Source organism: Zootoca vivipara, chromosome 5 (genome assembly GCF_963506605.1).
Source record: "Zootoca vivipara chromosome 5, rZooViv1.1, whole genome shotgun sequence".
NCBI lineage: Eukaryota > Metazoa > Chordata > Lepidosauria > Squamata > Lacertidae > Zootoca > Zootoca vivipara.
In genome coordinates, this window is record NC_083280.1 from 6,929,416 (window position 1) to 6,942,549 (window position 13,134).

General features: G+C 38.7%; 1 protein-coding gene across 1 annotated transcript in view; it reads left to right on the top strand.

Annotated features, from left to right (window-relative positions):
- The window catches only part of LOC118078447 (cytochrome P450 2J2-like), a 39,808-nt gene that overhangs the window by 14,372 nt on the left and 12,302 nt on the right, over positions 1 to 13,134 (top strand). The window contains exons 3-5 of the mRNA XM_060274306.1: positions 1,273 to 1,422; positions 11,328 to 11,488; positions 12,607 to 12,783. Of these exons, the coding sequence (XP_060130289.1) occupies positions 1,273 to 1,422; positions 11,328 to 11,488; positions 12,607 to 12,783 (488 nt within the window). The remainder of the gene's footprint in view (positions 1 to 1,272; positions 1,423 to 11,327; positions 11,489 to 12,606; positions 12,784 to 13,134) is intronic.

Genomic DNA, 13,134 nt, shown 5'->3' on the forward strand with positions numbered 1-13,134 from the left:
GGGATATATATTTAATAATAAATACTCAGATAAATAATTAAATGTAATACCGGAAATAAACCTCAGATCTCGAACACCTCCATTTTGGAAAATTTGGCACAGGAATGGAAGAAAGCCACTCCCCAAATCTGACTCAACAGGTTCAGACACATAATCCTGAACTGAGGCTGTTTCTTGTACATATGTAATAAAGACTGTAAATATCAAGCTGACTGTGCCGCGGTGATGTGAAGGGGTGACACCACCTTTACAATAAATAAATAAGAAACAAAAAAGGAAAATAGAAAGAGAGAGTAATGCAAAGCTATCTCTCAAAGGTAGGTCTTAACTCTTAACTTCTGATTCTTCGTGTGTGTGTGTGTGTGTGTGTGTGTGTGTGTGTGTGTGTGTGTATGGATGTGGGTTGCACCACAGAGCCTAGGGCTTGCCGATCAGAAGGTCAGCGGTCCGAATCCCTGTGACAGGGTGAGCTCCCATTGCTCGGTCCCTGCTCCTGCCAACCTAGCAGTTTGAAAGCATGTCAAAGTGCAAGTAGATAAGTAGGTACTGTTCTGGTGGCAAGGTAAACAACATTTCTGTGCACTGCTCTGGCTCGCCAGAAGCAGCTTAGTCATGCTGGCCACATGACCCAGAAGCTGTATGCAAGCTCCCTCAGCCAGTAAAGAGAGATGAGCGCTGCAACCCTGGAGTCGTCCGTGACTGGACCTAATGGTCAGGGGTCCCTTTACCTATATATATATATATATATATATATATATATATATATATATATATATATATACCAATTACTCATTCCAGTATTATATGCAGCTATATTCTAGGATAATATCAGATAATATCCAGATGTTCCTTGTTTTGCTAGGTGATACTTTTTCCCATCTTCAGCCCCAAGAAATTCTCTGCTGTAGTGATATATTTAAAAAATAATCCATAGGTTTTTTTCTTGTTGTATATTCTTTATTTTATGGCCAGTTTGATTTCTTGCGAAGCCATTTCCTATACGGAAATATAGCAAGAGAAAAAGGAAACCACTTCCATTTCCACCACTTCCATTTCCCCCCAATAGCAACACCAGAAGCTTGATGGATTTTTCCTCTAAATTCCTTCCAAATTGTACCCAGAATCCTTTCTGCATCTTGTAATTCTCTGCTTTGCAAAGACTAAGCAGCTCTTACATGAATAGGCATGAACTTAAGTAAACATTACTTAGTTAATATGGAAACTTTTTTCTTTGATTTCTGTAAGTAATAATTTCTCATTGATTTTCCATAGGTATTGCATTATCAAATGGTCACACCTGGAGGCAACAGAGACGCTTTGGTGTAGTTACTATGCGGAAGCTGGGGCTGGGTAAGAAAGGCATGGAGCACCAAGTAGCAGAGGAGGCCCATCAGCTCATGGAGGTTTTTTCACGTTCAAAGGGTATGTGATGATGGGTGATGGTGTTGAGCCAGCATATGAAGATATATTTGTGTACTTGTTTAGTCGTTTAGTCGTGTCCCACTCTTTGTGACCCCATGGACCAGAGCACGCCAGGCATTCCTGTCTTCCACTGTCTCCCGCAGTTTGGTCAGACTCATGTTGGTGGCTTCGAGAACACTGTCCAACCATCTCGTCCTCTTTATTCCCCTTCTCCTTGTGCCCTCCATCTTTCCCAACATCAGGGTCTTTTCCAGGGAGTCTTCTCTCCTAATCAGGTCGCCAAAGTATTGGAGCCTCAGCTTCAGGATCTGTCCTTCCAGTGAGCACTCAGGGCTGATTTCTTTCAAAATGGATAGGTTTGATCTTCTTGCAGTCCATGGGACTCTCAAGAGTCTCCTCCAGCATCATAATTCAAAACCATCAATTCTTCGGCGATCAGTCCTTCTTTATGGTCCAGCTCTCACTTCCATACATCACTACTGGGAAAACCATAGCTTTAACTATACAGACCTTTGTCGGCAAGGTGATGTCTCTGCTGTCTAGGTATGTCATTGCTTTTCTCCCAAGAAGCAGGTGTCTTTGAATTTTGTGACTGCTGTCACCATCTGCAGTGATCATGTAACCCAAGAAAGTAAAATCTCTCACTGCCTCCATTTCTTCCCCTTCTATTTGCCATGAGGTGATGGGATCAGTGGCCATGATCTTAGTTTTTTATGTTGAGCTTCAGACCATATTTTGTGCTCTCCTCTTTCACCCTCATTAAAAGGTTCTTTAATTCCTCCTCCCTTTCTGCCTCCCTTTCTGCCATCAAGGTTGTGTCATTAGCATATCTGAGGTTGTTGATATTTCTTCCAGCAATCTTAATTCCAGCTTGGGATTCATAAATTAAATAAGCAGGAAGACGATATACAGCCTTGGTGTACTCCTTTCCCAATTTTGAACCAATCAGTTATTCCATGTCCAGTTCTAACTGTAGCTTTTTGTCCCACATAGAGATTTCTCAGGAGACAGATGAGATGATCAGGCACTCCCATTTCTTTAAGAACTTGCCATAGTTTGCTGTGGTCGACACAGTCAAATGGTTTTGCATAGTCAATGAAGCAGAAGTAGATGTTTTTCTGGAACTCTCTAGCTTTCTCCATAATCCAGCGCATGTTTGCAATTTGCAATTTGGTCTCTGGTTCCTCTGCCTCTTTGAAATCCAGCTTGCACTTCTGGGAGTTCTCAGTCCCATACTGCTTAGGCCTGCCTTTTAGAATTTTAAGCATAACCTTGCTAGCGTGTGAAATGAGTGCAATTTTGCGGTAGTTGGAGCACTCTTTGGCACTCTGCTACGAGCCTCCATCCATAGTTCTTCAGGCACTCTGTCCACCAAATCTAAATCCTTAAACCTGTTCCTCACTTCCGACTTCCGGTTCGGACCGCGGAGCGCTAGCTGGCAAAAACGGGAGCTCCGTAACTCCCAGTATACTTGCTGGAGAAAAGGGGGGCCCGCGCGGCCAAACGACCCCCCAAATAAGGCTGGGAAGGCGATTCCTACCCGATACGTCGGCGGTTCCCTAAAGGCTCTCCCGGAGACCTTCGCAATCGGCAGAAGGAGGGGGAGAGACCTGGGCACTAAGACGAGGCAAGACGCTTCCAGCACAAGCCGAGAAACCAGCTGCGTGCACGACGGTAAAGAACTCCTTTTAATATTCAACCCCTACGATAACCCCGAGCGTAAATAAGATAAAATAAAAGATACCAGAAGGAGATTGGCACGAAGATCATCCCCCCCAGCAAATTCAAACTGCCCTAAAAGTATAAAGGAAAAAGCGGGGAGTGGGAAGGACTCAAAAGAACGAAACATCGCGCATACAGGAGACGCTGACTGGGGAGAAACAAAGTATTCGCAAGCAGGGGAAACAAGAACTTTTTAAAATAGGACCTGTTTGAGCTTTGATTCTGTATATTACTCATACAATGCAGGACAGAATTGGGGCTGGGAATTGTGAACTGTAAATTGTAGGAGTGAAGACGATCTGTGAGGACAGCACGAAATAAAGTGGGCTACATTAAGCCCCGTACCGGTCATTTTAAAAGTTGAATTTAATCCCTCTTTCTTCCCCTCCCAAACCAAGTGTTTGAAATAAAATGGCGACGACACACTAAAGACTATGACTAAGCAGACAAGGCAACACAGTAACAAGAAGTGACGTGTGCAGTATTTTAGAAAGAATAACTGAACAACGGATGGCTCCCTTGCAAGACAGCGACACAAAGTGGAGGCTGCAAGTATAATAAACACCCTCCTAGAGAAACTGATTTAAGAGTGACACCCAGTGGATAAAAAGAGACAGTGCGGGTAAATTTAAAAAAAAACATGAATAAAGGGAATAAAGCAAACTTAGCCAGCAACTCCCAAAGAAGAGTGTCTTCAGCAACAGCAGAGCAGGACATGGATCTTAGAGAACTAATTCTAAGTCTAAAAAGCGACATCGGAGAGATTAAACAAGATCTCACAGAAATGAAAAAAGACATGAATGACAGATTGATAAACCTGGAAGATAAAGTAGAAAAAATGGAAGGGAAAATGGACTCAAATGAGAAAGATAAACAAGAAATTAAAGAACATATTGCCAAAGTAGAGGAAACTTCGAACAAAGCAATAGAGAGTATACATGAGGTGCAGGAAAAAAACCAAACAATGGAAAACTCTCTGAAAAACCTCTCCAAAGAAAGACGTGAAGGGAAAAAAGACCTAGATAAAATGAAAAAAGACTTGGAAGACCAAAAGGAAGCCTGGGAAGCTACGCAGGATGCTCTTGCTATGCTTCAAATGAAAATGAGAGAAAAGATTTTAAGGTTCCGGAATATTCCGGAGATTCCTAATGAGGACATTGAAAAAAGATTGATAGTGGCGCTGGCGAAATGGCTAGATCTAGAGGAATTAGACATTGAGACCCGACTGGAAGAAGCCTTCAGGATTAATTCCAAAAAGGGAAAAGCAAATAATTGGCCTGGAGATTGCTTAGCAACGTTTACCACAATGTGGCTCAGAAACAAAATTTTAAAAACCAAGGGAAAGAAAAAATTCGTGATGGATGGGACTGAAATAATCATAATGAAAGAAATTCCCCCCAGGCTGATAAACAAAAGGAAAAAGTATCAGTTCTTAGCAAAAGCCTTAAGCGCAAAAAAGGTCTTTTTTAAATGGGAGTACCCTGAAGGTATCGCCTTTGCATTTAAAGGTAGATGGAGAAGGTTTAATACACAAGAAGCGGCTGATAGATTCTTCAGAACTTACTCCCAGGAACTGGGAGGAGACAAAATGAAATTAATTAAAGACCAACACCAAACTAAGACTGATGAAGAAAGGGAGGAAGAACATAGCAGCAAAGAAGATGAAGAAGGAGAGGAAGCGCCAGAGGAAGAAGAGAAAGAGGAAGGGGAAACAGAAGGATGAATGGAAAGAACAATTCATACAATATATATATAACTCCTTCATGTAAACATTAATCCCCTCCTATTCAGTGAATGTACGGTACCAGTTGTTCTAGTTATTCAATAATTTAACAATTATGACTGTTTAAGTAATCTTTACATAACTGCACAAATGTAGAAATTAAGATTTGTTTCCTTGGTTCTGCTTAGTATAGAAATTAACTTGATTTCCTTTTAATAATTTTTCTTATTGTGCCCCCCCTTTTTTTCTTTTCCCTTTTTGCTTTTTTCCCCTTTTTCTTCCTTTTTTTTCTTTCTTCTTTTGTATTTCCTTTCCTACCCCCTCCCCCTTCTCTCCCTCCTCCCCTCTTTCCTTTTTTCTTTCTTCTTCTTTTTCCTCCCTCCCTTTTTCTCCCCTTTCACTTATTTCCCCTCCCCCCTTTTTTCTTTTTTTTTTCTTTTCCCTCTCTTCTTTCCCCCTTTTCTTTGCCTAAAATCTTAATAAAAGGAAAATGGATTTAAGAATTATATCATGGAATATAAATGGCTTAAATAACAAAAAAAAAACGGAATAGGGTGGGACACCTATTAAAAAAACAAAATTTTGATGTCATCTGTCTCCAAGAGACACATATAAATAAAAAACATCTGAGGGTTTTAAAGAATGAAAAATTAGGAATGGAATTTGCGACGGCAGACGCAAAAAAGAAAAGAGGTGTAGTATTCTATGTTAAGAAGAAATGGAAACCAGAAGTTTTATGGACAGACAATGATGGTAGAATAGTAATGATAAAGACAATTATTGAAGGTGAACAGTGGATCTGGGTGGGCCTTTACGCGCCAAACGGGAGTAAAACAGCATTTTTTGAAAAATTAGAATCTCAAATAATGAAATATGATGAATATAAGATTATGATAATGGGGGACCTGAATGGAATAATTGATCCGGAATATGATAAAAGCAGAAGTGGTACGAAGAAATATAAGAAAAAATTACCGAAGCAGTTTATGAATATGACTAGAAATTTAAATTTATTAGACATTTGGAGACATAAAAACCCCATTAAAAAAGAATTCACACACATTTCGGCTAGACATCAGACCGCAAGTAGAATAGATATGATTTGGACGTCAAAAGAAATAGTGTTAAGAACTCAAAAAGTAGAAATCAACCCCCGAACATTATCAGACCACAATGCAATAAGTTTAGTATTAAAGGCAGGGCAAAAAGAAAGAAATTGGAGACTAAATGTTTTTATGTTGAAAAAAACAAATATAAAACAAGAAGCGATTAAAAAAATTAAAGGAATATTTCCAATTAAACAATAATGGTGAGGTAGACCTAAATATAGTCTGGGATGCTGGGAAAGCTTTCATGCATGGGCACTTTATCGAACAAGCAGCTAAAATTAAGAAAGCTGAGGAATTAAGGAAAGAAAATTTAGTACAAGATATAAGGAATAAAGAAAGATCCCTACATAAAAATTATGATAAAAATATTGAACAAGAATTAAAATTATTGAGGGCAGAATTTGCAAATATAATTGACCAAGAGATGGAATGGAAATTAAAATTCTGGAGATATAAATATTTCGAATGGGCAAATAAACCGAGTAAATTATTGAGTTGGCAGATTAAAAAGAGGGAAAATGAAAAAATAATAAGCAGAATTAAATCAGGGGAGAAATTCTTTGATAAGACGGAGGAAATTATGAAAGTATTTCATAAATTTTATGAATCCTTATATCAAAAAGAAGAGACGGATAGCCAAGAGATTGATGAATTCTTTAAAAAATACCAGCTTCCCAAAATTCCGTTAGAAAAAATGACATTTTTAAATAAAGAAATTACATCAATGGAAATAATAGAAGCAATAAAATCTATGAAAAAAGGGAAGACTCCAGGCCCAGATATAGAATACTACAGGGAATTTCAGGGAATAATATTAACTCCACTCAGAGATTTAATGAATAAAATATTGACAAAAGGGACGGTTCCAAAATCTTGGACAGAGGCACAAATCACATTAATACCCAAAGCAGAAGCAGACCCAGATTTACCATCCAACTATAGACCGATTTCCCTCCTAAATTCGGACTATAAGATATTCACAAAAATCTTGGCAGATAGATTGAATAAAATCCTGGAAGAATTAATACACAAGGACCAAGTTGGATTTGTGAAGGGAAGGTCAACAAAAGACAACATTAGAAATATAGTAAATATTTTGGAATGCCTTGAAAACAGAAGAGACAAACGGGCAGCCCTTCTATCTATTGATGCTGAAAAGGCTTTCGATAGAGTCCCCTGGGCATTTATGATAAAAACAATAGAAAATTTAAATTTAGGGGAATACATGGAGAAAGCGATAAAAGCTATTTATAAAGCCCAAGGAGCCCAAATATTAATAAATGGGAGATTAACCAACAGAATAAACATCGAAAGAGGCACAAGGCAAGGCTGCCCTTTGTCGCCCATTCTTTTTATATTGACTTTGGAAATTTTATTAAAAAATTTAAGAGAAGAGGATACCATTAAGGGAATAGTAATTGGCAATAAAAAATTCAAAGTAAAGGCATATGCAGATGATATAATCATAACCACTGAAGATCCAGTTCAAAGTATACCCTCAGCAATAAAGAAAATCAATGAATTTGGCAGATTAGCGGGACTGAAAATAAATTATGAAAAAACTAAAATGCTGGTAAAATTTTTGGAAATCAATGAAAAACAGGAACTCCAGGAAAAAACAGGTTTAAAAATTGATAAAAGATTGAAATATTTGGGCATTTAAACAACAATAAAGGGGATAGATTTGATACAGGAAAATTACAGAGTAATGTGGAAAAAGATAAAGGCAAAGATGGAAGAATGGAGAAAATTGAAATTATCATTACTGGGTCGAATCTCTTTAATTAAAATGTGTGTTGTCTCCAAAATGAACTATTTATTTCAAAATTTACCGATTCTAGGGAAAGATAAAAATTTTAATGAATGGAAAAAAGATATTACGAAATTCATCTGGGAGGGGAAGAGACCGAGGGTGAAGTACACAATTATGATAGATCATAGAGACAGGGGAGGCTTCGGTCTCCCTGACCTCGAGATATACCATGACGCGGCCGCAATCGCATGGATTAAGGAGTGGATGGAGCTTAAAAATACAGACCTTCTAGATTTGGAAGGTCAAGGATTGGCTTTCGGCTAGCACCGCTATTTAATGAAAGATAAAATAGAAAAAAAGAACATCTTTATGTTCAATATAATTAGGAAATCCCTGTATTCAGTGTGGCAGAAATATAAAAGGTTTTTTGAGCCAAAGACCCCTTGGTGGCTTTCACCCCTAGAATTAGTTGCTGTTAAAAGAACTAACATGGATAGTAATTGGCCCACTTATAGATCTCTATTAGAAGAAAGTGAGGGAATTCTAAAATTAAAAGAATACGCAGAAATAAAACACTTTTTTTTTACAATCTATTTTTATTAATTTTCCAATTAAAATACAACTATGTCACATCCATTATTCCAAATTATACAAATCCATATCAATTAAACCGAATATTATACCAAATCATATACAATTTTGGAGTTCCCATGCTTCAAAAAATTGGGGTTTTCTCGCAACTGCTTACTGCCGTCTTTATTCTAAAGTCCAAATAGTCACTCATAATCCATGATAATCTCGATCTTCCCCTGCAGTCACTAAAATATTTTCTTCTTTCATCCATTCATCCGATTTTTCCACCGCTGCTGAAATAAGCATCAAATGAGATTTCCCATATATTCATTCTCCTGTGTGAGTTTTAATCAGTCCGGCCTCCCCCTAAATCCCCATAAATCCTCTTTGTCTGGAGTGCTTTCTTCTTGCGTAGGTCTTTCAACACAAAACAGCGCCATCTTGAAAAGCTCAGATCACTTTCGTTTTCTTCTCGACGTTTTTTTGCAGACGATCATAGTAAAATTTACAGCTTTCCGGGCATAGGCACAGCTGTCACATTATGTAGAAACTCTTAACAGATTTATAGCTCTCCTTGCCCTATAGCTGAACTTAACTTCAGATCGCTGTTCAAATTCCAAGTGCGTCACACCTCATAAATCCAAACGCTTCCAGCCGCACTTCAATTGTCCAGTTGGAGGGGGGGCCCTCTCTTCGACAGTTTTACAGCTTCTAACCATATCATATCAATAGTTTTATAGAGTCTAACTCACACAGTTAAGTTCCATTTCTCATTTGTTCCAAACAAACAGGACATCACGTCCGGGAAGGTATAAAATAACTCGTAGAGTGTATGAAAGAATAAAGAAGACTCACTTCCCTTCTCGTGGCGTCCCAATCAATCTTTCTTGCCGATGATATACTCCCTCACTCCTCACGCTCAGCAGCGAAAATTCCTTGGCAATAAACAGAGCTTCTGCCCTTCCTTTTTGAAGCACGTCCATGAATTTAAGCCCAATTATCTTCTTTGATCATGGAGATCCCGCTACGCAGGTCGGCGTCTGGGGAGCTCCGCTCCTCCATAAGTGCTTTCAGCCCTGGCCCCCCCGCCCCTTGAACAGTCGGGGTGGGTTTAGGGGCATCTGCGGGCCTGCGGCCCTCTCCGTAACCCCCGGAGAGGTGGGGAGGTTGCCATTTACTCCCCTAGCAACCGCCAAATTCCTTATGAAGGTCGGAAAGATGGAAAAAGGGTCAGCCATTCCTGCGACCGGAACCGGAACTCCAGAAATAAAACACTTATTGACCACCTGGCTGCAATATTTTGAAATAAATCAAAGACTGCAAATTGACAAAAAATTGGGGTTCGATGGGGAAATGTCAAAATTAGAGGAAATATTAATAGTGAATAAGAACAAATATATAAAAAATTTATATCAGATAATTTTAAAATGGAGAACTGAAGAAGAAATGACGAAGGATTTTATGATTAAGTGGGGTCAAGACCTGGGAAAAGCTATCCCAATGCAGAAATGGGAAAATCTATGGGAAAAAGATTCAAATTTCACGCCCAATTACGATCTTAAGGAAAACATTCTGAAAATGCAAAATAGATAGTACTTGACCCCACTAAAAATGTCTAAAATGTACCCAGGGACCAGCAATCTATGTTGGAGGTGTAGAAAGGAGGTCGGAACATTTATCCACATGTGGTGGAACTGTAGTGTAATCAGAGAATTCTGGGAAATGTTGTATAATGAATTAAAGAAAATGTTAAAGTATTCCTTTAGGAAAAGCCCCGAAATGTTCCTCCTTGGAATGATACCTGAGGACATCCAACCAAGCGATAGATGTACAGTTAGCTATGCGGTAGCAGCCACCAGGTTATTAATTGCAAAAAAATGGAAAACCACGGAAATTCCAAGTAAAGAAGATTGGCAAATAAAATTATTTAATTATTATAACTTGGCGAAAAATCATGAAGAAATTAGAGGGAAAAATTCAGAGGAGACCATAAAAATCTGGATACCATTTATTAATTATATTAAGAATAAATTGGAAAAACCAAACACAATCTTAGATGTCTAACAATTCTGTCATAAATAAATTACCAAGAGAATATACAATTGTGCTAATATAATATGTATATATATTTTTCTTTTGGTGTTATGGAATGAATTAAGGTATGTAATGAATAAGTGGAATACATAAGGATAAGCTAGAAACAGGATGAGAAGCACAGGGGAGGGGTGGGGGGAAAGGGACGAAGTGGGCTCAACAATGAGATGAGACAAATGTTTTTATTGATTTTATTGGTTTGTATTGTTTTTTCTTTTTTGATACTAATAAAGTTTCTTTATATAAAAAAAAAACCTGTTCCTCACTTCCACTGTGTATTCATAACCACTGGCCCAGTGGTTTTTCCTACTTTCTTCAGTTTAAGCTGGAATTTTGCTGTAAGAAGCTGATCATCTGAACCACAGTCAGCTCCAGGTCTTGTTTTTGCTGACGATGTAGAGCTTCTCCATCTTTGGCTGCAGAGAATATAATCAATCTGATTTTGATGCTGCCCATCTGGTGATGTCCATGTGTAGAGTTGTCTCTTGTGTTGTTGGAATAGAGTGTTTGTTATGACCAGCTTGTTCTCTTGACAGAACTCTATTAGCCTTTGCCCTGCTCCGTTTTGAACTCCAAGGCCAAACTTGCCAGTTGTTCCTTTTATTGGCAGGGATACTGGAGTGGCTTGCCAGTTCCTGCTCCAGGTGGATCACATTTAATCAAAACTCTCCACTATGACCTGTCCATTGTGGGTGGCCCTGCATGGCATAGCTCATAGCTTCTCTGAGTTATTGGAGCTCCTTCGCCAAGACAAGGCAGTGATCCATGAAGGAGATTTGTGTACTACCGCTGTACATTTTATAAAGGAATGTGATATGCTTTTCTTGGTTCCTAATAGGGATCCAAGCAGTTTCTCTTGGCCACCATGAAATCCCACTCTCAGTATGAACAGGAGCAGCTGAACTCACATTAGTATAACTTTATTTTGCAGGACAGCCACTTGACCCCTCCATGCTCATCAGTAATTCAGTCTCCAATGTGATATGTGCTGTGGCTTTTGGGCACCGGTTTGCTCTTGAAGATGAACGGTTCCAGAAGCTGATAGAAGCCATGGATTTTGTCCTAAAATTTTTCAGCACTTTTTGTCATACTGTGAGTAGTCATTTTCATTCCTACTAAGCCAAACTGGTGTCCCTTAATACCAGAAATCAGGGCCTTAATACCACAAATCAGTATTCTGGAATCTATTATGATAGAGGATAGAGAGTTGGAGGAGTGAGATAAGGTTTAACTTGATCTGACAAAAGGGCCACTTACTATCTCACAGCCTGATCCATTTCTCATGATTATCATTGAGATAAAAAAAGAGAGAGTATGAATACTTTGTCCCCCACAGAAGACTCTTTGGAGGAAAGATGGGATAAAAATGGAACAATGACCTTCCGAATAGGTCAGGTAGGCTTTGTTTTCTGCAGTCTTCAGGTGAGGACTAGACCATGTGAAAAACGAATATACGATTTTAGCTGCAGTTCATTCATTTTAACTTTGTATTCTTTTTATTAAAAAGGCACACCTAAACATTCCGTTGCTGCACCCATAATCTAGGTTTAAGGTGCCATTTAGCTCAGAGCTTTCATATCTCAGTTTCTAACTGCTTTATATTAGTCCAAGTTTTATTTTCTAGCTCCTTATGTGTTCTGAAAATGTAAGTAATTGATCATTAATGAAAAAACAAGGAAGGAGAAAAAACATCCTTCTTCAAGATTTAATTTTTTGAGATGAAAGATCAGAAGTACTTGACTGGAGAATTGGGGTATTTAAGAAATAAAATTATAAATTAAAAATAGGAGAAGTGTACATTTTGAACGATGGCTGTCTTTCAATTTGTGTATTAGCTAAATTTGCTTTTAAATGCAAGCTTACTTTAATTCCCCCCTATCCCTATTCTCCACCTACCAGAAAAGGCCACTAACTTGTTCCTGGAGGGGTCCTGTGATTGTGCCCAGTTTTGGAATGATGCCTGGGAGAAGGAAAAATATTTTGAGCCATAATTTTCTTTCACATTTTCAGCTAGGGATAATTCACAGAATCCAATCATTGTGGGATTCCAGAGAAGCTATAGACACCTCCTTCTTCTTAGGGAGACTCAAACTAATATGCTAGCCCTGAAGAAGAATGCAGATCATGTTTTTAAGTGCTAATCCAAAGCACAAACAGTGTGACCAAGCTTCCTCATGGTAATGGGAGCATTTCTGCTATCTTTGCTTTAGCTTTATGAAACGCTCCCATGGCTCATGAAACATCTCCCAGGGCCCCACAAGAAGGCCTTATCCTGTGCAGAGATTATGCTTTCATTTGCAAAGGAGGAGATAGAGAAGCATAAGGAGAATCAGTCTCTGCATGAGCCACAGGATCTCATTGATTACTATCTACTTCAGATGGAGAAAGTAAGTACCAGTATCTGCTTTGAAGCCGAATGATGCTCATCCAAGGAATCATTATATTCCCTGTTAAAGGTGACTACTAATCTCTTGACTGGACATCAGTATCTTTTAAGCATCAGTATCTTTAAAGTATCATAAGCATCTAAAGAAATGGTTAAGAAATGTGAGCTTAAAGGAGTGGAAATTTAAGGGGTCTTGCTTTAGAGCAGGGGTGGCCAACTCCCAAGAGACTGCGATCTACTCACAGAGTTAAAAACTCGCAGTCATCTACCCCCTTTGGTGGCAGGGGGGGGGGTTGGGGTTGTTGAGTTTTTTCAGGGAGGAGGTAAAATGTTGAGGCTTTTTTTAGGGGAG